Source organism: Talpa europaea (assembly GCF_964194135.1).
Source record: "Talpa europaea genome assembly, chromosome: 16".
NCBI classification, from domain to species: Eukaryota; Metazoa; Chordata; class Mammalia; order Eulipotyphla; family Talpidae; genus Talpa; species Talpa europaea.
In genome coordinates this window covers 23,139,963-23,166,593 of record NC_140084.1, presented here as the reverse complement: position 1 = coordinate 23,166,593, position 26,631 = coordinate 23,139,963, and the positions used below count along the sequence as shown (strand labels likewise).

The window sequence follows — 26,631 nt, the reverse complement described above, 5'->3', positions numbered from 1 at the left end:
AATCAGGACACTATGAACAAGAAAAAAATATAAACATGCTGCCAGTAAATGAGAAAAGTAAAACAAGTGCTCTGCTTTGTAGATGAGGATCATAAGAAGAATAGTTTTATGTAGTTAAAAATAAATGTTTTATTTTATGTCAGTGACAATACTACTCTGTAGAACTATCATGATCTTTCCATTTGGCACGTGCTATTTATTAAGTTAAATGTACTTAACTGTTAGAATTAAAGGGTCCCAGGGCTAATGCCTAGTTCAGCAGATACAATGCACTGCAATGAAAAGCCTAATAAGAGATGCCAGGAAGTTTCTTATTGCATCTAGTGGGATTATACTTTAGGAAATTTAAAATTCTTGTAAACATTCAGCTATCATTTTGTGAATATGTTCTGTATTCAGAAATATGTATAACTACTAGACTTTAATTTAAATACATGCTTTGTTCAAACTGGTTTAAGCAGGGTATTTTCAATGAGTGTATTTAGTCTTACAATAAAGTAAAATTTCATCCAATAGAAAGACACAAATGAGTCAAATACCTTCCAAAATGTAGATACACTCCTTGTTTGGTGGATATGAATCAGGATAATTTGGTGAAGCAAAATGACCTCCATTGCTGGTTCGAACCCAAATGCCACACTGGGTTGTGGGAATGTGTTTGATTCCAATATTCTGTCCATCTTAGGGATACACAACATTTAAAATGTTAATTATAGTAAAAAAGAATAGCATTCTCTTTTCCCCAAATAATTGCCCATTCTATGTTACATATATATGTGTATATAAGTATATGTATAAACATACATGAATACATACATATACATGATTTTGTGAGAACCACTTCTACAATAAAGTGAATATGGAAATGAAAGTAAAGATTGCAATGCTGTGCTTGCTGAAAGAACTTGCTGCTAGAGGACAAGTGAACCACACAAGAGAGTAGGAAGTAAAATGTTTAAGTTGTACAAGGGCAAAATCATGAAGGAGAATATGTAAATCAGAAAACACTATAAAATTCAGTTCTGACATAAAGAATCCCAGGAGTTTATCTCTGATGTGGTACACCTATGTTTAATTCAATACAGCGGTCAAATAAAATTCAAAGATTACAAAGGGGTTTTCATTAAAGATTATTTATTGAACATAAGTATTTAGTTCTGTTCCCTGCTCAAATGTCACATAACAACAGTAAATCACTTCTTTTAGGGCTTAAGCTCTAAGTACTATGAGGGAGATACAATAGTAACAATTAGCATTCTAGGTTTTTCTGAAAGCCCAGGTGATGGTGGTGGTGTTTAATGCAGTTAGAAGTCTATCGGTTAAAAGTCTATTTAGAATCTATTTGGTTTTGGGCCTCCCTGGTGGCACAGGGGTTGAAGACAGCACCATCAAGCTATTGCCAGCCACTGCAGCACGAGTTAAATCACTGGCCAGGGAGAAACCCACATGGCACAGCAGACCTCTCCTGCCTCGCCCACTGCTCCCCTCAGCAGTATGTTTCAGTAGATCTGCCTGTTCTGCTCCCCACTCTGTCTCTGGTGAATCCTCTCCCCCCCCCCCCCCCGCACTGCTGGTCTGTACCCCAGTTCTTGTATGCATAAATAAATAAATCTTTAAAAAAAAAAAAAGAATCCATTTGGTTTCCAATATTTTCTCCTGCTCCACAAATCCAGGTAGCTGCTGTCCGATCACCAATCAGAAAGCTGGAGATTATTTCTTTGAAGAAAACAGACAGACTTAGTGGAGCAGGGGATACCAGGCCCAGACTGGGAGTTAAAAATCCCAGCCTGAGAACAGGGAGGTGAGGTGAATGTATACTGAGCGACAGCCCCAGTCTCCTTCCCTACTGCCCTGCCCAAAAGCCTCTAGGTCATATGGGAGAGCTTCGAGACAGGAAATGGAAAGCTTTTTGTCTAGGGAATTTCAATCACCCCAGAGAAAAAGACCCAACAAAGCCAATTTAGGGGGTCCCCAAAGCTGGACCACTCACCAGCGAGGGCCTCAGTAAACTAGAAATGCCTACACTTGCACCATGACCAGACGTTCTCACACATATAAGCAGACATCTGGGGATCACCAGGCATTTGAGGAAAGCCTCTAACACAAAACAGAGCAACAGAAAACAACAAGCAACCATGACAAAACAGATTGTATAAGAAAAATATTTTAAAAAGACAACACGAAACACCACCATTATCTGATCTCCTCTGAGAAAAAGAACATTTGTAAAACAAGCACAAAGGGACTCGAGCAAAAGAATATTCAGAAACCAAAGACAGTTTCTAAAAACAGAAGAAAAGAAACAATTGGTAGAAAGTTCAGAGTGAACCATGGCTGGGCACCAAGCGGCTGCGGCCCCATCAGCCTGTAAGGCCACCCTAGAGGTGTCGTCTGCTTCTGGTGCCGTCTGCTCTGCGGTCCACTCGGCCACACAGAGCTGAGGACTCACTCAGAAACCGTAAGGTCTGGGAAATCTTAAATATTTATTCTTAGGCCCTTTACAGAAAAAGTTTTCCAATTACTGTTTTCGAGGATACAATTAAAGAAGTCCCAATAGAGACAAAGGAGAAAGAAAACAGTAAAAGGAGAAAGAGATGGAAAATAGAAAGACTGACAGTAATAATTATAATAGGAATTCCTTTAAGACATAACAAAGAAAATGGAGAAAAGGAATTAAAAAAAAAAAGACTAATCAGACAAGAAAAAAAGGGAAAGAAAAATCTCTGAAACTGACAGAATTTTGTATTGAAAAGTTCACGGAGCACCTTAATATAAATCCTGAATACTGATGTCAGCAGAATGATGATGGAGCTATAATGAGGTGGGAGGGCAGATGGAAAGTAGGACATATACAGTTGGGGATGGAGGGTAAGTGCACGAAAGAGTTAAACTCTTGTCTTCCATGGTAGGAAATCATATCTAATACCTAAAGCTGAAATAATTAAGTAACAGTGTAATATGTTAGAGATATAAAAGGGAAAATACCAAAACAATCTGCTAAATCAGTGATTATCTCCATGGAGCAGAAAGTGGAGCAGGTAAGATGGGGGATTGATTTTTCCTAATTAACTTTCATAATGCTTTGATTTTTATAATGTGTAATTTTGATGAAAAATTTAAAAATCAGATTATATAGGAAATGTATAAAGTCTGACATGAAAATCTGGTTCAAAAATCACACTAGCTAATCTCCTTTCAAAAGGAGGACAACAGAACAGATCCAAAAGGCTGTGGACAAGTTGTTGATAGAAGTATTTCACTTACCCACCTTGGAAAATGAGATTTTTATTTTTCCTTAGTGATAAGGCAGAATCTCATTTAATTTTTGGACATAATCCATAGTGTGCTAGGAGATATTAGTGATGACAACTTTTAAAATTTCTCAGGGCAAGACTATGACAATTTAGTCCAGTTAACTATAGCTGTATCCAGTTAAATTGAGGATGATAGGCTGACAGAAAGCCTTAGGTCACTGGAATACCCCAGAGGGATTAGAGAAACAGTATTCAAAGTTGTAATCCTGGGGCCTCCCCAGTGGTGCAGCGGTTGAGTGCTGGGCTGCGAAGCTGCCCACAGCCTCTGCAGCGCCAGCCACCAGCAAGGGTCCCACATGGTGCGCAGACCTCTCCTGCCACGCCCGCTGCTCCCCTCAGCAGTGTACTTCGTCAGTCTGCCTGTTCTGCTCCCCACTCTGGCTGTGGTGAATTCTCTCACCCTCCCACACTTCTGATTGTACCCAGTGCTTATATAAATAAATAAATAAATCTTAAAAAAAAAGTTGCAATCCTTTCACATAAACTACCCCACTATTCTGAACACATAGTAAGTGACCATTGTAAGTAACTTACCTTGGGTCTTTTGGGCCACAGCAATCCCTTCTACTACAAGTATTGTGATTAGCAACACTAGAGAAATAACAGAAGAGAGAAGTTAAATTGAATCTATGTTACATTTTACGAAGTTTACTAGGAAAATCAGATGACAAAAAGGTTAACAAAAATCACTATTTGTTACTAACATTCAGTCTCAAGATTTTTAAGGTTTAAATGTTATGTTCTCATTTACTGTTTGACACAAACAACCTGAGAAAAAACATAATTAACATTGTATTTCCTTATATAAGCATTCAGTACACAGTATTCAAAGCATTTTTCAGTTTATGATGGATTAAAAAACACACTGTTTTGGGAAACAAACTTTGCTAACCCTAATTATTCCTGTATTTACTGTACTCTACCTCAAAGCGTTTACTTGTGACCAGCTCCACAATGTATATGCCAGGAACATCCATATTGGAACACCCATAATAAAGAATTCACAATAAAGAACATCCACAATAAAAACAGAAGTAAGGAGGCAGCAGTCTCCTAGAAATCAACTCGGGACATTTTACTTGTACTATGCAGCGTGTCCTGTGTTAGAACAAATATGTTAGCATATCTAAAAAAATGAAGCTTTTATTCTGAGTTGAACATTTCTGAGCCCTACTCAACAACATATTGAATTGTGTTGTGTATGTGTTTTGAAGATTCCTTTAAAGATTTTCTTTTTATGAATGGTGCACTGGCATCTTTCACTTCCCTTTTCAATGGAAACTGCAGTACCAGCCTGCTCCAAACTCTTGTGTGAGCTGGAGTTTTATTTATTCATTCACTCAATAAGCATTTACATAGTACCTACTGGAGAGCAGACATGGAGAATACAAAGATGTGGGGAGAGAAAGTATAGAGTCTGGACTTTAAGAGTTAGATGGATCTAGGCTGGGATTTCATGTACACATGTATAGCTTACTTTACTTATTTATTATATGGGGAGTTATACTAATATAAGTGACTTCATGCGACTGTTGTGAGGTTAAATGAGCTGATGCACATGACACTTTTTAGGAGCTAGGCATCCTGTTAAATAAATGGCAGTTATCAGGACTAACTGCCATCTTTATGAAGTTAATCTACTGTTAAAGACAATCTATAATACAAGGTGAAGACAATCTATAATACACTCTATAACACAGAGGTTATAAAAAAGCATAAGGAAAACAGTTAATATATGACTTCAGAAGGTATATTCTGGTTCGCTCTTTTAGGATTTCAGCTCAGGAAAGAGAAAGAAATATCATAGACAAAGACCATGGAAAGATGAGCACATATCTATTGGCGGTGTCAGTGAACTCTGAATAAAACAGGTTTTGCTGGGGAACAGCATGTTTAACATGTGGAGGGCAACAGTGGCAGATCAGGCTACAAACAGTAAGATTAGATCTGACTGCAGAAAGTCTGGGTTGCCAGGCTAAAGAGTTTGGGCTTTTGGCTATAATGAGAAGCCACTGTAGGTTTTTAAATTAGGTAGTGACATTATCACATCTGTGTTTCAGACCAGTAATCCCCATGGTTTAGAAAGGGAGAAGGTCATTTAGAAAGCAGAAATGATAAGGTCTTTGAAGCAGAACAGTGGTAGTGGAAATGGAATGGAGGAGAGATTTATAACACGATTCAGATGTACAGTCAACTGCAACAGGTAACATACAGGATGTTAGGGATGAGGGAGGTGGAGGCTTCTGCAGAGGATACCAATTATGTGACTGGCAGATGGTCATTCCACTGCTCCCCTAATAGCATGTTCTCTGTATTCACCACCTGCTGTCACCAGTGTGTAAAGGTAGTTCTTGCTATTGAGTTGTGCACGCTTTAGAATCTAAGCATTTGACGCTTCATCTTTGGTTTTTGGTCTCCTTGCTGACCATTCTCGCCTCTGTCTTCTCTCAACATTGATTTCCTTTCTTGGTGCTAGTAATGTTGCAGATCTCATGTTATGATGGAACAATCCTTCCTTCAAACTTTCCCCTTCTTTGTGCTGGGTCAGAGTTAGACATACTACTTTTTAAGAACAGAAGACTTCTGGGCCAATAGAAAACTCAGGGTAATATTAAATATCTCAGAATGCAGCGTATAATACTTCCATTTATATCAATTTATCTTTTAGAGGGCACTATTTCCCAAGGCATTATATTCAGACTATACGCAACTGATAGAAATGCTTGGCATATCCTTCCTGAATCATAGCATAACAGTTTAGCAGTTTTCGTATTTATAATTCACAGTAGATAAGTAACAGTATACAAGTAACACAGATTCAGGCAGACGGGGTAACTAAGACATCACCAAACTGAAACCAGGAAGGCAACAGTGAAACAATGGCAATTGTGCCAGGAAAATTATATGATAAAATGACCAACAAAATTTGGCTGTGTAAAAATAACTGCTACATGAAATGTGTACAGAACACACATCCAAGATAATCATATAAAAACAAAATTATAAAACTAAATGAACCCATTATATTCTTTTCAACTTTATTTAGAGGGCTGCTCACAATTTTCTTTCTTTCCAAATGTTAAAAATTATTCACAACTCAATTAACCACATGAGCTGTAGTACTGAATATAAAAATGATGTATAAAAGAATAGGGCAAATCTGCACTGCAATTAGGGAAATATTTAGTGATAGTTTTTGGTGATGCAGTTTTAACTAGCAATCAATCCAAATTTTATAGGTAATAAATTTATGTCATGATAAAATAGTTTCCTCTGAGTTGTGTAATAGGATCTTATAAATTGTGTTATAATCAGACTGAGATACTGAAGCAAACCAAACCCCACTAGAGACACACGCTGGAGTTATCTAGCACATGACAAAGTGGTACTGTGGGCTCTGGGCTTTGTCTAGCCCCAGTCTATGTGCCACTCACCCTTCCCTTCTCTTACTGAAAGAATCAATAATTTCTCAAATCCAGAAATGCCTCGTGCTCTAAATCCAAAGAAAATATACCCAGGAAGGTACTAATTCTTTAAGGTAGAAATTCATGTCAAAATAAAAATTCTAAGCTCCATAACTATACAGTTTGGTTATGCAGACAACAACCTGCGACTTGATGCTTCTTGAAAAAGGTAGTGCCCACCACTGGTGTCCTGATTTTGGATCCTGGAGTTTAGTCTAAGCCTTGAAATAACCTACATACAAACCTGACTTTAATGACAAAGGCACATAATATTCAAGGTATAAAATACAAATCCTCAAGCCACTCCTTTCAGTTTACCTCCTGTGACCCTGAATCACTGTCATATTAGCTGTATGCACAGAGTCTCATTCCCAGGCCTTTTACTTTAAAGGTCCTACTTTCCATGGCAAAAATCAAGGTCACTCTCTGAACAGAGGCTATGCTAGTCAATGCAATTAATACTGGAATGAAGACAAAACTCCTATTTATAGATAAGGTTGTTTAAAATCCGTAAGTCCAAAGAGAATCACTTGGAAAATTATTAGACCTATTATCGCCACCATTAGAGTTGGCAAGAATGAAGAAATGGCACAGGCGTTCCTCCTTCTTTTAAAAACACTTGTCCAGTATCTACAATGATCTCAAAATAAAAACTTTAAAGAAGGAAAAAGAACCATCACCTCCCAAAGTTGCACACAAATGTAACTAACTGACCAGACTTACATTTAGTCACATGGCCACACGTAGACCTAAAGAAAACTGGAAAACTTAGTCTTTATTTTGGGTGATTGTGAGCTTAGCTAAAATTCAGAGAATTACTGAAGGGTAAACATGGATACTGGGAAACAACTGACTGTTTCTGCCACAGTCTCCTATAGTCTATTCTGTACAAAGCAGCCAGTGATCCTCTCAATACAGAAATCAGATTACATAACAATCTTTCAAAAAATCTTCCAACAGAGACCCATTACATTTAGACTAAATGCATAATCCTCACTCTGACTTCAGAGGCCTGTGTGAGCTGGCACCCAATCTTCTGATTGCAATCAATGGCTACCCAGGTCTCCTTCCCATTACTCCAACACACTAAGCTAATTTTGACCTTAGGGACTAGTTACGCCTCCTGCTCGGAATTTCTCTGCATGACTGGTTTCTTCCTGTCATTCAGACCTTGTAAGGCCTCCCTGACTTATGAGGAAATGTACATTTCCTCTGTCATCCTGTTTTATGATATATACAATACATTAATTGTTAAATTACTTGCTATTATCTTATTATCTATCTCATTGTCCCTTGCTTAGTATTTCTCCCTAGAAAGAGGGGTCTGATTCACTGATGTGTTTAGTGCTGAGCGGATTATTACAGCAGCACTCAATAAAAAAAAAGCATGATCCTGAGAATATCTTTATAACTACAACAGAGTGAGAGAGCTCTGCACTAACAAATTAACAAACATACATCATGGTCAACAGAATCCACAGAGTATCCATGTATTTTCCATATGAGCATAAATCAGGGGATGAGAATTGATTTTTCTTTCTTTTCAGGCACTAAGTCATTATTATTTTTCTCAAGGTGGCTCAATTTACCTTTGCTAGTAATTAAACGTACCTCTTTCTACGCCTCCCTTTTTAAGCATCTTAGCGGAAAACATAAAGTTTGTTAACTGCCATGAGATGCCAGACCATCACAACCACCTAACTGGTCTGTCCTGCTTGCTGTTCTTCTATAATGAAAACGGAATGGCGATTCATTAGAGTACCCAAGGTGTGAGTAAGTTGCTTTCCATAAGCTGTGTTCCCAAGAACATTTCACATTTAATCAAACTCAATTCTACTTATTAGATAAGAAAGAAGATGGCTCTTGGTGAACTCAGGGATTACTCCAGTCTGCATATGCTAATCACACTGCCAATCACTTTTACAAGAAAAAGTCACTGCAGCAGAAGCACTTTCTCTTTCCTCCAGAATGTGACAACCTCCTTGTTAGCCAGATGCTCCTGAGATGGCAGTTTTGTATGCTCTAATTATACAGTAGTCTTCCTTAGACACCCACAGCAAATACCATTAAATTGTAACATGACCAGGTCAAATTTTTAAAGTGTATTTGATATCTTCTCACCCACTAGTGCACAATTTAAACCAACATGTTTAAATGTCATTTTGACTAGAAAGAATTGAACTTTCAGATCAGTACACCCTGTAATTCTGCCAGCATTATAACAAATATGTTTGTTACAAAGTGTCAGTTTTTCAGCAATCACTTTGATTAGTAATTAAGAGGGTGAGGCCCTCACCAATTAGAGCAACCTTTCTCTTATCTGTTGTTTTGCTGTTTTTAAGTACTCGCTCACAAAGGTTCCTTTGAGGGAGTTCCACAGTGAAGGAAAGTTTGGAAAACACTGGATAAAATCACCTCTTTGGATTCTCCCTTCTGACTCAAAGATTGTAAGTGCCTTAGGGGACACAATGATGATTCTGCAGAAGCATACATTTAAAAGTGATAGGAGATTGTGTTGAATGGTAGTAATGAAAGCAGAACCTGGATTGTTTTAAAAATTTTAGATATGAACTAAAACTGGACTGCAAGAGGCTTTGATTTGAACTTGCACATGTGTGTTTATGCAGGAAAAACTGTTTTTCTTAAAAGGTGAGTTTGGTTATAAATTGTAGACACATTAGATTTTAGCTGAGGATTCACTATAATATAATCATTTAATGAAACTTTGCAACTGCTAGTATTAAAACATTTTCTCCATCTCCTGGGAGAAAAACCAAAAACTTCACTTCTTTAACAAGGTTCAAAACTTCACTATTTAGAAGGCTAGGTTTTTAGAACCTAGCCCTTTCTGTATAGTTTCCTTTCTTGCATGAAGCTTAAGTATGAAGAACAGGAGTTAATATTTGTCACAGTCTCAGACATAATTTTCATAATACAGTGCCAAGGGATATTTGTGCACTGTTATATCATAAATTTAATCACAGTTTATATAACTTTAAATGTAACTGAGTCTAGTAGGAGTCTCCTGAATCAACTGTGCAGAATGACTCACCCATACACTACTTTCATGTGGCTATGAGGCTCGCTTAACTTTGGCAGAAGGTAAATCAAATTTATCGAAACCTGAAGTGATCAGAAATAGTTGAAAGTGACCTATTTAGTTTTAATAACATGTGAAACGTTTTAAAAGCCTAGTAGTTATCCCTTTGTTCTCACTGCTGAAAATAAAACATAAAGATTCAATGGCATCTTACAGTAAAATCACTTTCTACTTAAAATCTTACTTGCTCATTAAGCTGATTTGTTTTAGTAGAAACTGACCATAATGTTCCAAACAAAGCTTTTGGTAGGTAAAATCTATAATTATGCTAATGTTAAATAACTGCTCCTGATAAGAACCCCTTATGCATTGAAGCAATTCACTTTACAGGACACTTGAGGGATCCTTTTTCATGCCTTGGTGCACACAGTGAATGGCAGCACTGGGGAAGGTCAATTAGTTTTTAAAAGGTAACTTTTTAAAACATAAAAATACAATTTTTGTGTATAGATTAACACATTTGGGCAAACAAAAAAAAAAAAACAAAAACAAGTGATACAACTGGGTGTGCACTGAAACGGAAGTCTTCCCTTAACCGCTGTCTCCCCAAATTCCCTTCTCAGAATTAAGTTTTATTAATATCTTCAATCATCCCAGACCAATTCCCTGTATTTACAAGCACAGAGAAACTTTGGAAGCCTTAACATAACTTGCTTTCTCTCCAATAATCCTACCACAGAGATTTTTAGCCTGAGCATTCAAAACATCTCCAGCATGTAAAAACAATGCAGGGTCGGTAATATTTAAAGAAAAAAATAAAAGCCAAATCCCACATTGTTTTCATGGTAGCTCCACCATCACCACAGAACCCTCCGTTGAAAGAGACAACGAAAGGAATGCTTCCCTCGGCGCCCAGAGAGGGCAGTGTGTACCCACGCAAGGCAGCAGAAAGGCTGCGATGCCTTCACCGTGCCAGGAGGACCGGGGAGCCTGTCCTATTCAGCTCAGTTTTCTCAAGTTCTGCAGGTAAAGCTGTGCACCAGAGCTCGGAGATTTCTCCCCAGGGCGGCTCTCAGAAGGGCTGTCATAATTATGTTGCTAACCCTTACCGCGTTCAGAACTAGGAAAAAAATCTGGGTAAGAGGCACGATCAGAAATCCTGTGATAGGCGTTATTTTCGAGGAGTAAAACAAAATCTTAATTTCCAGGGAACGACAATAAATAAATCAGGAGCTACAGCCGGGGAAAAACCGTGCCATTAATTTCAGAGTTTTAAATTTCCATTTCCATACAATGAATCATTAGGAATTTATGGGGTAACCGGAATAATCACCAGCTAAAAAGTCTTAGTGCCCTAAGTACAAAAACGTCTATTTTAAGTATGCAGTTGGATAGTGAAGCGTTTTAAATGAAATGGCTGAAATCTCAATTATGAATTTAGTAGCTAATGCGTGCGATCAAGACTAAAAGCAAAATTACACTGACTTTTCTAATAAAACGAGTTTGAAAAAGTGTTAATATGGAGTGGGGGAGAAACACTTGCCACTCTCCAGATAATAAGATACGATGATAAGCTTCTAGTTGACACCCTGAATCCAACCTTATTCCTTCCCCAATATTAAAAAAAAAAATACTAGTTCATAAGGCCACATATCTAGTTATTCAGTTTTCAATGTAAATCACTAGGGCAAAGGAGAAACCCTTCACGAGGCATTAGTAGTGCTGTTTTCCTCCGAGGATTGAGAAGGGCTTTCTTCCACCCGAATTTCAGGAGCAACTTTGTATCACGATGTTGATGATCTGTGTCGAGCAATTTTGATCTAAAATAGCACATCCTGGAAAATGCAAAGCGGCTGCAGCCTCTTCAGAGCTTTGTGCACCTGCCACCGCGACTGTTCATTCCCGGTGCAAGAATCGAGAAGAAGGCGCCCCCGGCTCCGGGTCTGAGGTCCCGGGAAGCGGCGGGCCGGACCGGACCGGACCGGACCGGGCCGGGCCGAGCCGGGTGGCGGCGCCCGCAGTGGTGCCGCAGCCTCGGCGTCCGCAGCAGGTGGGACCCGGCCGCGCGGACAGGCCGTTCTGGCCGCCTCCGCGGGGCTCTTGGAAACGCGCCCCGCGACGCCGCGGCCGGGGCTCCTCGGGCGGGCGCGCCGCCACTTTCCGGAGCCCACGCCGGAGCCCGGCCTCCGCCGCGCGCCCCGGGGCCGCACAACTTTGCGAAGCGCTGCGCGGAGGCTCGGGTAGAGGCGCGAGGGCGCAGCCGCCCGACCCCGCGGGCCGCCCGCCGCCGCCCGCCGCCTTGCCCGGAGCCGCCCGCGCGCCAGGGCCGGGAGCAGCGCGCGGGGCGCGAGGGGGACCCGGCGGCGCGCGAGCCCCGCAGCCCGCCCGCTCCAGACAAAGAGCGCGTCGGGGGCCCGGCGCCGGGCAGGGGCGCGAAGCCGCGCGCCTCGACCCGCAGGGGGCGCCGTCCGCGGCTGCAGCCCTGGGCGCTTACCTTTGAGGACCGAGCCGAGCTGCGCCAGGGCCATGTTCCCGGCCGCCCGGAGCCTCGCCCGGGCCGAGGCGGCGCGGCGCAGGGGCAGCGGCGGAGCGCGGCGCTCAGGACCCGGCGCGGCGGCCGCCCCGCTCCGGCCCCATCGCCGGCGGGGCTGGGCTCGGCTACCGCGGCGCGCCCGGCCCCCGACGGGCGCCGCCTCCGGGCCCGCGGCGCCCCGTCCCCGCGACCGCCCGGGAGCCCGGGGGCGCTGGCGCCAGCGACGGCAGCAGCGCGGGCCCCGCTGAAGTGGCGGGCGCGGGAGCCCCGGCTCATTTAAGCAGCGAGCGCGAGCGCCGCGTGCCGGCCGCGCCGCCCGCGCGCAGGTGCCCGCCCCCGTCCCCGGCCCCGGCCCCGTCCCCGCCCGCGGCCCCCTCCCGCCCCGCCAATCGCCGGGCGAGCCTGCCCGCGGCCTCGCGCCCTGGGGGGGCGCTGCTCGGCGGGCGGCCGGGGGCCGGGGCGGGGCGAGCGGGGGCCGGGGCGCGCCGAGAGGCCGGCGCTTCGCCGTCCCCGCGGGGCGCCCGGGCTCTCCGCCCCGGCCCTCGAGCCCCCGCGCCCGGGGAGGGGCCGCGCCGCCGCCCACCCTGCTCCGCCGCGCGCCCCGGGGGCGCATCTCCGCGCTCGCGGGCCGGAGGGCTCCGGCCCCCGCCTCCCTGGATCTTCATTCAAGGTCGAAACTCTGCCCGGCTCAGCCCGGTCCCAGGACCTGCCTCGGGCAGCGGAGCGCGGGCCGGGAGGGGGCCCAGAGGCGGGGGCCTGAGGTCCCCCGGGTGGGTTGACCTGACACCCGTCACGGGGGCCAGCGTTTAGTGGCCGCCTGCGGGGTTGCCGGGCGCACACCTCGTGCGGGAGGTGCTGGAGGGCATGGGGAAGGCCGGGCCAGAAAGGTTGGGTGGTTTGCTCAGAGCCACACAGCAGGTGAGGGACGCAGGGACGCTGCCTTCTTGAGCACCTACGCCGTGTTGGTGGGATCCACTGAAACAAATCTCCGTTTGCAAATTGCTGCATAGATTGTGGGATGATCCTGATTTCTCCACAGTCGGGCTCTGAAGTTACTTTACTCACCTGCCTCCGGTTGACGCCCCACTCCATTAAAATATAAGCTGCTCCCGGGCAGGGGGACTGCATTCATAGAGGCGCGGCCAGGACACTGGGTATTTAACCGTGCGCAATGATGGATGCTGGGGAAGCGTCAGTGTGCCCAACCGTGGTGGACAGAACACTGTTGGCCCATGTCAGACATTTAATGGGAACTCCATGAGTTCTAACAAATGATATCTAAGGATAATGTCAGGCAACTGAAAAAAAATCTTCCAAGGATGTCGAGTTCTTCTCTCCCTCCAAGAAAGACACAAAAGTAAGCACTCACCGGGTGTACGAATGAGAACACCTTTACCATCAGCTAATACCAAGGTGTTTAGTTCCTTTACCATGTGCTGTAGGAGGTATAAGGATGTGTGTGTTCGGGTTCCTAAGTACAGGTCACCTACAGTTAAATTGAGGTTGCAGGGAAGAACCAGCTAGTCAGTAACACATTTAAGAGCCTTACCACAAATATGAAATGACTTATTGGGAGAAGACAGTAATAAGAATGTTAGGTCTGAGTCACAGACAGCAATGGACAAAAAACTGGAAGGAACATAATAGGTTTTTTTTTTTTTTAAGATTTATTTATTTATGCATACAAGAGCTGGGGGTACAGGCCAGAGGTGCGAGGGGGTGAGAGGATTCACCAGAGACAGAGCGGGGAACAGATCAGGCAGACTGACAGAGATACACTGCTGGGGGGAGCAGCGGGTGAGTCAGGAGAGGTCTGCTGTGCCATGTGGGTAGCTCCCTGGCTGGGGATCGAACTCCTGCAGCAGAGGCTGCGGATAGCTTCATAGGTTGCGTCTCAACCCTTGCACCACCAGAGAGGCCCCATAATAGGTTCTTAATGTAATTGATTGAAGGAAGAATCAGTGTGTGATGTCCTTAGAGAATGCTTCAGGGAGGAGATAATGAATGGAGAGACTGCGGATGGCAAGTGGAAAGAATTGGGAGAGGTTTCCCAGCCGGCAGTGAGCAGCAGTGGATGTTGCACTGCAGGACAAGTGTGTCTGCTAGTCAAGATAAAGTTGAATCTAGTGGGCTTTATTATAGAGATCCTTGTCTGAGTGATTGGCAGAGAAGTTTGTACTTGATTCAGGAGACTAGAGGCATCATTTTAAATACGTAAGGGAATTCTGCTAAGCTTAACCTAGAATTGAGGGTCGGTCTGTTTATCTATCTACTTACCTACCTACCTATCATATATCTATTATATCTATCTATCAATCTATTTATCTATCTATCATCTATCTATCTATCTAATCATCTTCTCTCTCTCTATATATGTGAATATATATATATATATATATGTATCTATTCATTTAGCCTAGTAGCTCTTACTGGTAGTACCATCATTTTGATGAAGCCTAAAGAGTCTTTTCTCCTTTCGTATGTTGACTGAGGAGTAGGTTCCCAAGCAGTGCAGTGGGGATGTTCATTTGGTGGCTTCTTTTAAAACACCTATCTTTTAGATGTACGTGCATAGTTGTAGTAGATTTTTCACAGAACGTGGTAAAGCACAGATCATAGCTGGGACTACTGTGTGACCATATGTTAACTAAATCACATGAAAGCAGTTTGCTTATCTCCCAGCTGGGGAGAAGGGTATTTGAATCATTATTTCCCTGAAAGACCCCCCAGTAGCACTCAGTCTGTTCCCAGATTACCTGCCAGTTCCCAGGCGATTGTGCTTTCATGGGATCCTGCTTCATCTTCCACACCTAGGTCTCGCCTCCCCAGCTCCTTACAGAATCATTCTTGTACTTTATTTATTTATTTATTTATTTATTTATTTATTTATTTATTTATTTATTTTGGTCACCATAGTCCCCTATAGTACTTGAATAGTGTTGTGTACCATTGACCATTATTTGGAATGAGTCATTTTAAGATAGGTAGTGTTTTATCCCAATATATACTGAAAAGATTTTTGTTGTTTCTCGTGCCAAAGTTGGGGAGTTCTAATATTTTATTAAATGATAACTGAGGAAGACAGTTGTGTTTAATTGTTATAAACTGAACGCTTATTTCCATCAACAATAATCTTCCGATGTCAAAGCCATAACTTCCCAGTGGCAGTGAATTTGGAGATGGGGCCTGCAATTGAAGTCCTCAGGGTGGGGGCTGCTATTAGGGTCCAAGTTAGAAGAGTCGACCCAGGGCGCACCAGCTGGAGGAAATGCCACAACAGAACATGGAGAGAAGGCAGGTGGAGGACAGCTCGCACCAGAAAGAGCTGCCAGAGCCTTGACCTGGGACTTCCAGCCTCTAGAACTGTGAGACAATAAATGATGCTTCAGTCAGCCTGGCTGTGGTACGGTGTTATGGCAACCTGGGCTGACGAGTACAGAGATAATTAAGGAAGAGTTTACATCAAACCAAACTGCCGCAAAGAACATCCATTTGTAGTAAAGAAAACTAAGGATCTCACTGCTTTTCTTACAGAATGAAGATATGAATGATGGTGAAATTTAGTGAAAAACAGAATCATCTAGGATTTCAGTGTATAAAGATTTCATTGCTGTAAAACTATAGGTTTTTTTTTTTTTTTTTGGAAAGAGGACAGTTTAAAATTATTTTTTCATGCATCACATTCATCTGTTTGGACTTCCACACCAAAATACTGGGGGACACAGTTCAGCCCCTACACACATGAACTGAAATTGTTGCTGTGTTAATGCTGAAAAGAGAGCTGCTTCTAGGGAGAAAACTGCTTCTTTCAATAACGCTGTCATCTAAACTTGTTCCCAAATTTCTTCTTAGCATAATTCCAAATCAGGAAAGCTGTTAAGAATTATTACCTAAACCAGTCACCCAATTGTATGAGGAAAATTTCTGGTCAGCCAGTTATTGTTTTTTTTTTTTTGTTTTGTTTTGTTTTTTGATTTTGAAAAACTACGAGATATCCAAATTATATTTCTTAGCATAACATTGCTAAATACATGGCATCTTTTTCTTAAAAACTAAATCCCATTTTGAAAGGAGATCTGTTTATGCTTAAGCCTGTTTATTAAAGGCTGAGATGATTGCCAGTTTGCGGTGAAAAATTTGAGACCATAATATTTAAGCATAAAATTCTTATGTTAAAAAATCACTTCCTTTAGTAAACAAAAACATGTAAGACACAAAGAAAGATCAGTGAAACTCACAGTTGGTAGTTTGGGAATAGGGGGTAGAAGAAACGAGCCTTTCCAGGCTCCCAGGGAAAGAAGGGCTGGCAGGGCCCGAATATCACTAGGCTGCAGGTGAACCAGTAAGGGCTGGTTCTCCGCCAAGGGAAAGCGTGATTTTCTTTGTCATGGTCCTGGCCTTGCTCCCATGCTCATCCTCCGGCTCCCAGACTGGTCCCTAGCACTTTGGTTCCCTAACACTCACTCTGGAGGAGGCCGCTTACCTGTCCTGATGACAGAGGAGTTGTCATCTCGCAGCCGGTGAGGGACGAACTCCCCAGTACCCTGCCTTTCTGTTTCTGTCAATTGTGCTGAACCTGAAGATCAGAGTGTCTTGGGTCTTTGAGGACTTGTCTGAGCCCTGGCTGACCAGATGGGTATTTGAGGGCTATCCTGTTTCTGCCTTGGAATACCCCTGCTTGAGAGCTCAGTCTGGCTCAGAAGTGACATGTGATTCCTAAGGGAAAACTGGTTGCCCCAGGCAAGTCCCACTCAGCAAGTGAAGTTGCCTCCAAGAGCAGAACAGATTCTGGGGGAGGGGTCCATTTGGGGCTCCATTCTCAAATACTTCGCTTAGCTGTTTCGTCAGTGGGCTTGGGGGCATGGTTCACCACTGCTGGTCTTCATAGATGTCCATGGAAGCCAGCTAGGGGGACTAAGGCCAGGATAGGGTGCCCAGCCCCAGCTCCAACCTGTGCTTACACAGCAGCTTGAACTGCAGCTCCCCAAGCTGAAGTTCAGGCCTCTAAAATTCTTAATATAGTTATTTGGCAGTGCTTGCTAGATAATAGAACTTCCTTTTATGTTCAAATTAAGGACTTGGTGAACCGTGAGTATCTGTGCCACTTGATATACCTATGCTATTAATACAGTGTGATTAAATGCATATTTCAAGTACATATTAGTGTTAGTAAATTCTCCAATATTTTTGTAAAGCAGGTGTATCTAAATTATTGCAATTATTAGCAACAAACTTTAAACTATTTTTGGCTCTAAAAGATATAATTTGTAATGAAACTCATATTTCGAGGTATGTGATCTACAAAGGGATGCTTAGGAAACAAGACTTTTACTTTTTTTCATTTTTTTTTTTTAGAATAGAATTTTTTTTTAAAGATTTATTTATTTATTTATTTATACAAGCACTGGGTACAGTCAGAAGCGCGGGAGGGTGTGAGAATTCACCAGAGTCATAGGGGAGAGCAGAGCAGGCAGACTGACGAAGTACACTGCTGAGGGGAGCAGCGGGCGGCAGGAGAGGTCTGCGCGCCATGTGGGACCCTCACCCAGTGGCTGGGATCGAAATGACGCTGCAGAGGCTGCGGGCAGCTTCGCAGCCCAGCGCTCAACCGCTGCACCACCAGGGGAGGCCCAGGAAAAAAGACTTTTAAAGAAAAATTGTTAGATACAGTGCATTTTTGGAAAAGTGCCTAAAACAAATATATATGTACAGTTTAATCATAAAGCTAAGCATCATGTAAAATACCACCCACATTAAGAAATAAAATTCCACCTATTCTGTTAAGCTGCTCTGGTCCTTCTGCCTGATCATAATTTCTCCCTGGAGTTCATCACTATTCTGACTTTTATCATTACCTTTTCTTTTTTGAGTAGTTTTCTATATATGAATACATCTTTAAGCTCGAATTTAGTTTGTCCTACTTTTGAAATTTATGTGAACAGATTCTTGAGTGTGTTTTCTTTTGTGTCTTACCTTTTGCTTAATCTGCTATGTATGGTGGTGGCTGATTACATGTCATTATTATGTAGTAATTTCTTGTATAAAAATCCATGCAGATGGACTTTTAGGCAGTTTTTAGCTTTTGTGTATCATGAACATTGTTACTGTTTTTATACCTATGTCCTGGTGTACACGTGAAAGATTTTCTATTAGGAGTGGAATTGCTGTGTGAAATATACCTATATTCAATGTCAATAAATAAACATAAAACAACCACTGTTTTATAAATCGGTTATACTGTATAATATCCCACTGAAATTGAATAAGACTTCCCTTGCTCCACATTTATACCAACATTTTGTTAGTGTCAGCTCTTAATACTGTTTGTTCCATTTGTTAATGTAAAGGTGAGAGGTGAGTGTGTAGTAATGTCCCAGTGAGGTTTTATTTACATTTTCCTTACTAAGTAGGTTGAACATCTTTTAATATGTTTATTGGTTCCTTGGTTTCCTTTATTTTTTTAGTGAATGACTTGTTCAGACGTTTTTCTTTCTCCACCATTTTTGTAGCATTTGTGTTGAAAAGTAGTTATTTCAATTTTCTCTCAGATGTCAAAAATTCTTATATAATAGTGCTTTCTGTGACTCAAATAAGAACCCTATCCCTTACCCTAGGATCATGAGACAATTTATGCATATTAGTACTAACAGCTTATAAATATGCATTTCACATTTAGGTCTCTAACCCCCCTGACTTTTTTTAGTATTATGTTATATTAATCATCTTAACTTTGTATTATGTTCTGATATCTGACAGAGCAAGTTCCTGTTCTCTACAAGAATGTGTTGGCTTTTCTTTGCCGTGTGTATTTCCATGTACTTTTCAGAAGTAGATTATTAAATTCAGCAGCAGCAGCACCAAACACCCATTGGGATATTGAATGGAGTTGGAGAAGATTTGACATCTTTACAATATTTAGTCATCCTATCCATGATGTATAGATGTGCATGTATTGAAGATTTCTTTCATGTTTCTAAGAAAAGAGATGTGGCACATCTTGTGTTATATTGATTTCTAGGTACATGATTTATTTGATACAGCTACAAATGTTTTTTGTTTAGAAATCCATATTGTAACTGATTGCTGGTGTATAAAAATACAGTTCATCATAGAAACTACCAAACTGTACTCCAGAGTAGCTTCACTATTTTTGGTTAAGGGGAATATGTAATAACCAATATAAGAACTCCAGTGACTCCTCATCCTTGCCAGCATTTGGAATTGTATTTATTTTTGTTTTAGTACTATTTTATTTTGTGTAATACTATCACTTCATGATTTTTAACATTCATTTTCCTGATGACTATTGATGTTGAATATCTTCTGCTCTTAGTTGTTGTTTATGTTCTTTGGTGAAGTTCCCAAGTTCTTACCCAGTTTTAAATTAGGTTATTTATTGATGTATTGTTGAGTTTAAGAGTTCCTTACATGTCCTGGATACAAATCTGTTGCTGTTGGAGATGTGATTTGCAAATATTTTTCTTTGCACATGTAGCTTAGCTTGTCCATTCATTGCCTTGAATATATCTTTGTCAAAATGTTTTTAATTTAGCCCCAAAATAGATGACGGGATCAAAAAGATGTGGTTCATATACATAATGGAATAATACTCAGCAATCAAAAAAGATAAAAAAGTTTGCAGCAACATGGATGGAGCTAGAAGGGATCATGCTCAGCGAAATTAAGTCAGAAAGAAAAAGAAAAATACCAGATGGTCTCACTCATAGCAGTAATTTAGAAAACCTAAATAAGGGACCAGGAAAAAGACTAATTAATACAAAGTGAAAATCAAAATCAACAAGCAACTATAAACCAGCGACACACTATGGGGGGGAGAGTCAGGGAGAGGAAGGACTAGGGTCAAAATAAGGGGGGGTGCAATTTTATGGGGAATATAACCAAAATGAAAATGCACACAATGTGCAAAAATGAAAAATGATGTAAGAATCATATAAAATAAAATTAAATTAAAAAAACAAAAAGAAATGTTTTTAATTTAGATGAAGTCAAATTTATGATTTTTTGCTTTTATGGATTATTCTTTTGGTGTCATTTCTAAGAACTCCTTCTCCAGCTACCCAGTTCACAAGAATATCCTCCCAGGTTTTTGTCTAAGTTTTGTTTTACATTTAAGTTTATGATCTGTCTTGAGTTAATTATTGTATAAGGTGTGAAGTTTGAGTCAAAGTTCCTTTTCTTCCTTTGCATTTGAATGACTAATTGTTCTAGGACTATTTGTTGAAAAGACTGTCTTCTACTGAATCATTTTTACACTTTTGTCAAAGATCAAATTTGGGTGGGTTTATTTTTGGACTCTGTTTTGTCCTATTGATCTATCTTTTGCCAGTACCTCACTATTATGATGATTATAACTTTTATATAATAAGTCTTAAAATCAGATAATTTGACTCCTCCCACTCTGTCATTACTTCCTTTACTCTTTAGTGTAAACTTTACAATTACCTTGTTTATTCCTACAAAATACAACTGGGATTTGATGGGGGTGGTATTAAATCTATAGATCACTTTGGGGAGTATTTTAATTCATAAACAATATTCTTTTAATTCATAAACAGTATCTCTCCATTTATGTCTTATGTTTATTTCTTTTATCAGCATTTTGTAGTTTTCAGCATACAGGTCCTAGGCATTCTTTGTGATATTTTTATGTAAGAATTTCATTTTTGGACTTTTTAACTGTTACTTTTTTCCAAATAATCATTACTTTTATATTGAGATATTATTTTCTGGTGTTGACCTTGTATCCTACTGAACTTGCAGAATTTAGTTAATTCTAGGAATTCTAGGAGGGTGTGTGTGTGTGTGTGTGTGTGTGTTTGTAAATAGAGACCTGGGTATTTTTAAACATAGATTATCATATTGTTTGCTCATGGGGACAGTTTTATTTATTCCTTTCCAATCCGTGTATGTTTTATATCCTTTTCTTGACTTATTACTCTTAAGATTTCCAGTACTATGTTGAAAAGTACCAGTGGGGGAGAACATCCTTGCCTTGTACCTAATCTTCTGGAAAATTATATTATTAGCTGTAGAATTTTTTTTTTTGTATTAGATCAAGGAAGTTCTACTCATAGTTTGTTTAGGTTTTTCTGAAAATGCCGGGAATGAGTTAGATATTGTCAAATTATTTTACTGTGTTTATTGAAAGGGATGCAAGTCTGGTAGAAAATCCACTTGGTCATGATAAATTATCTTTTTATGTATTTCTGGATTCAATTTTGCTAATAATCTTGTTGAGAGTTTTTTTGCATCTATTATGAGGAATATTGGTGTATATTTTTATTTTCTTATACTGTCTTTATCTGGTTTTGATATTAAGGAAATAGTAATCATATAAAAAATGTGAACTTTTCCTTTCACTTCTTTTCTGCAAGAGATTGTGTAGGTTATATTTCATCCTTAAGTGTTTATAAAATTTGCTACTGAAACTATCTGTTCCATTGAGTTTTCCTTTGTGTAAAGCTTGCTTTTTAATATAAAAGTTTAACTTTTAAAAATTGATATATGATGTTGACTTTGGGTGACTTTTGTCGTTTCTTTTAAAGAATTGATCCTTGTTTATGAATTAACTTATGAATTCATGGGCATTGATTTATCATAATCTTTCCTTATTATCCTTGGTATTTTGTAGGTGTCTTTCTAGTTTAATTTCATCTTAGTCTGAGAATGTCCATCTGATATCTATTCTTTTAAATTTGTTGTATGATCCAGAATATGGTTTATCTTGGTGAATCTTCTGTGTATGCTTAAGGACACTGTATTTTGCTGTTGTTTTTTGAAGTGTCTTATAAATATCCATTAGGGTGGGCTTGATCGATATAGTGCTTTTTAGATTATCTCTCAGCTTTCTGAATTTTGCTTACTTTTTCTATCAGTCACTATAGATGAGTATTGACATTTTCAACCTAAATCTAAATTGTGAGCCTGTTTATATATCCTTATTGTTCTGTTTTGGCTTTATATATTTAGTTTATACACATTTAGGATTTTTATGGCAAGGAGAGTAACTTGGGTTGTCTGCTCTCCTCAGCTGAGGCAGACCCCAAAGGTCTCAATGGGATGCCTCATATAACCCTATAGTAAGTTTGGAGATGGGATGACATTTTCATCTCCTAATCTGTGTCAGGTTGGGGTAAGATGGCTAGGCCTTTATATCCCCACATTCATCAATTACAGATTACTTTGCTGCCCAAGGATGTCTATCAAGAAAAAAAACTAGGTACAAAGTCAATATCAGAAATGAAAAGGGAAATAGAATTATTGTAACTGAAGTTACTCCCAGATATTGTGATAATAAATCATTTCATTCTTCAGACTTCCCTATCAGCAGAGCTATCAAAGGGTGTGCTAAATCCTTTATTTATTTTATTATTTTTTAATTTTATGTATTTTTTACATTATTTTTCATTTTTGCACAATGTATGCATTTTCATCTTATAGTCCTCATACAATTCCGACCCCCCCTTGTTTTGATCCTACTCCGTCCTCCCCACACCCAGTGTGTCTCTGGTTTATAGTTGCAAATACCCAAAAATAGACGACTAGATCAAAAAGATGTGGTACATATACACAATGGAATATTACTCAGCAATCAAAAAAGATAAACTCATGCAATTTGCAGCAACGTGGATGGAAGGGCTCATGCTCAGCAAAATAAGCCAGAAAGATAAAGAAAAATACCAGATGGTCCCACTCATAGCAGGAATTTAGAAAACCTAAATAACGGACCAGGAGAAAGACTAATTATAATAAAGCTAAATCCTTTATTTTTATTTATTTTTTAAAAGTTTTTTTTTTTAAAGATTTATTTATTTATTTATGCAAGCACTGGGTACAGTCAGAAGCGTGGAAGAGTGAGAGAGTTCACCAGAGACAGAGCGGGGAACATAACAGGCAGACCAATGAAATACACTGCTGAGGGGAGCAGCAGGTGCGGCAGGAGAGGTCTGTTGCGCCATGTGGGACCCTCACTGGCAGCGGGGGATTGAACCTGTGATGCAGAGGCTGCAGGCAGCTTCGCAGACCAGCGCTCAACCGCTCTGCCACCAGGGGAGGCCCTAAATCCTTTTTTTTTAATGGAGGATCTTGGATACCACATCACAGCATCTAGCAGGAGTAAGTTTTTCTGTTTGAGTCTTTTCCTAGGAATTGGTATAAAATTGTTTTTTAAGAGCTTCCTATATTTGTTTTTGTAAATATATATGTCATATATATATATAAATTGTGATAGTTCTATTTCCTTTTTCATTTCTGATATTGACTATTTGTACCTGTTTTCTTTTTCACGACAGACATCTTTGGGGCAGTCTATATAGCCAGTAATTGATGAATGAGTTGGTATAAAGGCCTATCTTTCCTATCCCAACTTGGGACAGGTTAGGTGTTAAAAAAGTCAACTTATCTCAAAACTCACTGTAGGACTGTGTGAGGCATTCCATTGAGAATCACAACTCCATTTCTCCCTTTGCCTAATCTTGCTTCCCTCCTTTGTTCTGTTCAGGTGTTGATCAAGAGCACCCCCTAATCTATGATCTATTTCACTAGTCTTTTAAAATAACCACCTGGGTTATGTACAGCGAGGCTCCAGGTCATCTATGGGACTGGTGTACTTTTAGTTCACCTTTATACTTGGCAGCCATTAAGAATCTTAGATTAATTCTAGTATGCCATTGGGATCTGCTGGATACAATTCAAATTTTTGCATTTTCTTTTTGAGTAGTCCTAGCTGTATAAATATTTTCTGACTTCTATTCTTTCTTAGGGATCTTCTGAAGAACAAAAGGAAAATGATTTTTAAGACATGGAATTAAGCGCATTATAGCAATTACCATATGAAATCCATGGGAGTGTTGTATAAAATTCTAAAATTTAATATGGAATCTAGTGATTTATTTTTCCTTTAAACATTTTACTATAGGGTTTCTCTGCTTGAAATACTTGTGAAAACAGGATCTTTTCCACTTTCATAGTTTATTAATCACTACCTGTGTGAATAGAGATGCTCTTCTTAGGTATGTAAGGATACTTAATACTCTGAGGGTGAGTCTCTAGGTATCTCTACCCATCAGAGGTCCCAAACTTTCCTTACCAACAGGAGACAGGGTAAAGGAATTATGTTAAGTCATCTTTAATCCCCAGACCTATTAGAAATGAGAAACTATTTTGGAACTGAGTTTCTGAAAACATAGTCTTTTTGGACTGATAAATGGAGAAATATAAAGGACTTGTATAAATAAATGGTATTTTAACAACTGTACTTATGGTATTTGTAATTTTTAATCTTATAAGTGATTATTGTCTTAATTACTCCTCCCAGTTTCCTAAAAAGGAGGATTATAAAAGTATGGACCAGTGGAAGGCAGTCAGGAAGTGTTCTGGGAGGAAGGATGCGAGGGAAGAACCAGCACTTGTAAAGTGACTGCTGTGTACATATTACCATTTGTGACTCAAAACAGTGCTTGAGGGTGGGCATCACTCTGGTGTCTGAGTGCAAATTAATATAAAGGTCATCTGCCCTTTTACATTGGTGTTGCATTTGGAGGTTAGTATCAAGATACAGAAACTGTTAATGTCACTGAGAGTATTTTTAACTGTCAGTGACATTTTGTTTGCTTATAACATGACCCCTCAAAAGCCTGACTTCAAGTGATTTTAAAAACTCACGTCAATTGCTAGATATTAAGCCTGTATTTAGCGACAGCATTGAATAGTGACTGGTACAATGCTGGGATCAATAACAGTTTTAGTGAATTGAACTGGATTCTGTAGTCAGGAGAGTCCCATCTTGCCCTAATAAAGAAGCAACAAAGTAGTCACTTTACTTCCACCACACACTCAGATAAGTGAGTTAGACCTCAGAACCTCTAAAGTCTCTTCACGCTCCAAAATAATTATTTTCACACTCACCAAAATACTTTGTTTTCAGTAAAGAGTATTTATTAAGACATTAACATGCTTAGATACACAAAGTAACCACTTATTACACATGCCATCCTCAGTGAACTGTAAAGAAAATAACATGAAGAACAAAACTGTTTCAGATAAGTTTTATGTTTTACAGCCATCACATGTCCATTTGCATATTAGAAAATTATTAACACTGATGTATAAACTTTTTTTCCCTCCAATCTTAGACTTAAGTCTAAAAGTCACTTTTTGGCAAGGTTACGTTCACAAAAATTTGCATTGAACTCTGAATGTAAATTATAGACTCCTACAAGCTTTTGAGAAATGTGATGAAAGATTTGCATTCCCAGATGCTGACTACAGCAGAATCCTTTCAACATATCAAACTCTCTTCATTATCACGTATCAGTGTTCAAATGAAAAATTTTAGAGCATGTTAATTCTTGGAGGGTACTATTATTTTTTTAGCTAATATGGCCAAGCAATAAATCTTTAAGTTGTCAACTACCAAGAATTTAGGTTTTCCAAAGAATATGATTTCCTTTGGCCTAATAAATTTATCCCAAGTTTATATTTTTTGATAATTAGTTGTAGAGTCTGTAAAAAGTTTTCTAAAAATAGGAATGATGACTACTACCATGTATTGACAACTTATGCTGTGCCAGGTACCAAGCGAGTACTTTACCTATGTCTTTCTATTTAATGCTTACAGTGACTCAAGTGAACTTATTATTAGCTCCCTTGGATAAACAAGAAAACTGAGGCTTACAGAAGTTAAGCAATTAGCCAGTTCAATCAACTTGTAAGTGGCAGAACCACAAGTTTAAGGCCGGTCTGTCTATGATTCCAAAGCCAGAGCACCCGTCATTATATCCAGTGTGGTGAGTGAGAGGCCCCAGACCTGCTATAATGAAGGTAAATGTTAATAACCTTATCTGTGATACATTCACAAAAGTATAATTTGCATCATTGAAGAAGAAGCAAGACTAATTCAAGTGGAATACAGAAAATCCTGCTCATTTAAATATTTTTATTTACATGTCTTTTCCCATCATCATTATTCTAATAAGATTATAAATACATAAACACCTGAGTACATGCAACACATTCCACAAAGAAACAAAAATGTACAGCACAATTGAATAAAGAACCCAAATTATTGTATACAAAGTGCTTTAAAAAAAGATCTTGTGATACATTCAGACCATATTTATTTGAATACTTTCCAATAATTACCAAGGGATGCATCATTTATAAATAATATCCAAAATCCCCTATTTCTTCTATAAGCCAAATTTAGTACTTCAGTTAATCAAGTGAATAGACGCTCCATTATGTAGTGTTAAAGGCATG

At 39.8% G+C, this 26,631-nt stretch overlaps 1 protein-coding gene across 2 annotated transcripts in view; it reads right to left on the bottom strand.

The window, feature by feature from the left end:
- NETO2 (neuropilin and tolloid like 2) overlaps positions 1–12,346 on the bottom strand; it is a gene marked incomplete at both ends in the record, with an annotated part of 54,375 nt that extends 42,029 nt beyond the window's left edge. For both annotated transcript variants that reach the window (XM_084257252.1, XM_084257253.1), the window contains 3 exons: positions 540–680; positions 3,849–3,905; positions 12,313–12,346. In XM_084257252.1, coding sequence (XP_084113378.1) covers positions 540–680; positions 3,849–3,905; positions 12,313–12,346 — 232 coding nt within the window. The remainder of the gene's footprint in view (positions 1–539; positions 681–3,848; positions 3,906–12,312) is intronic.
- Positions 12,347–26,631: the final 14,285 nt, after the last annotated feature.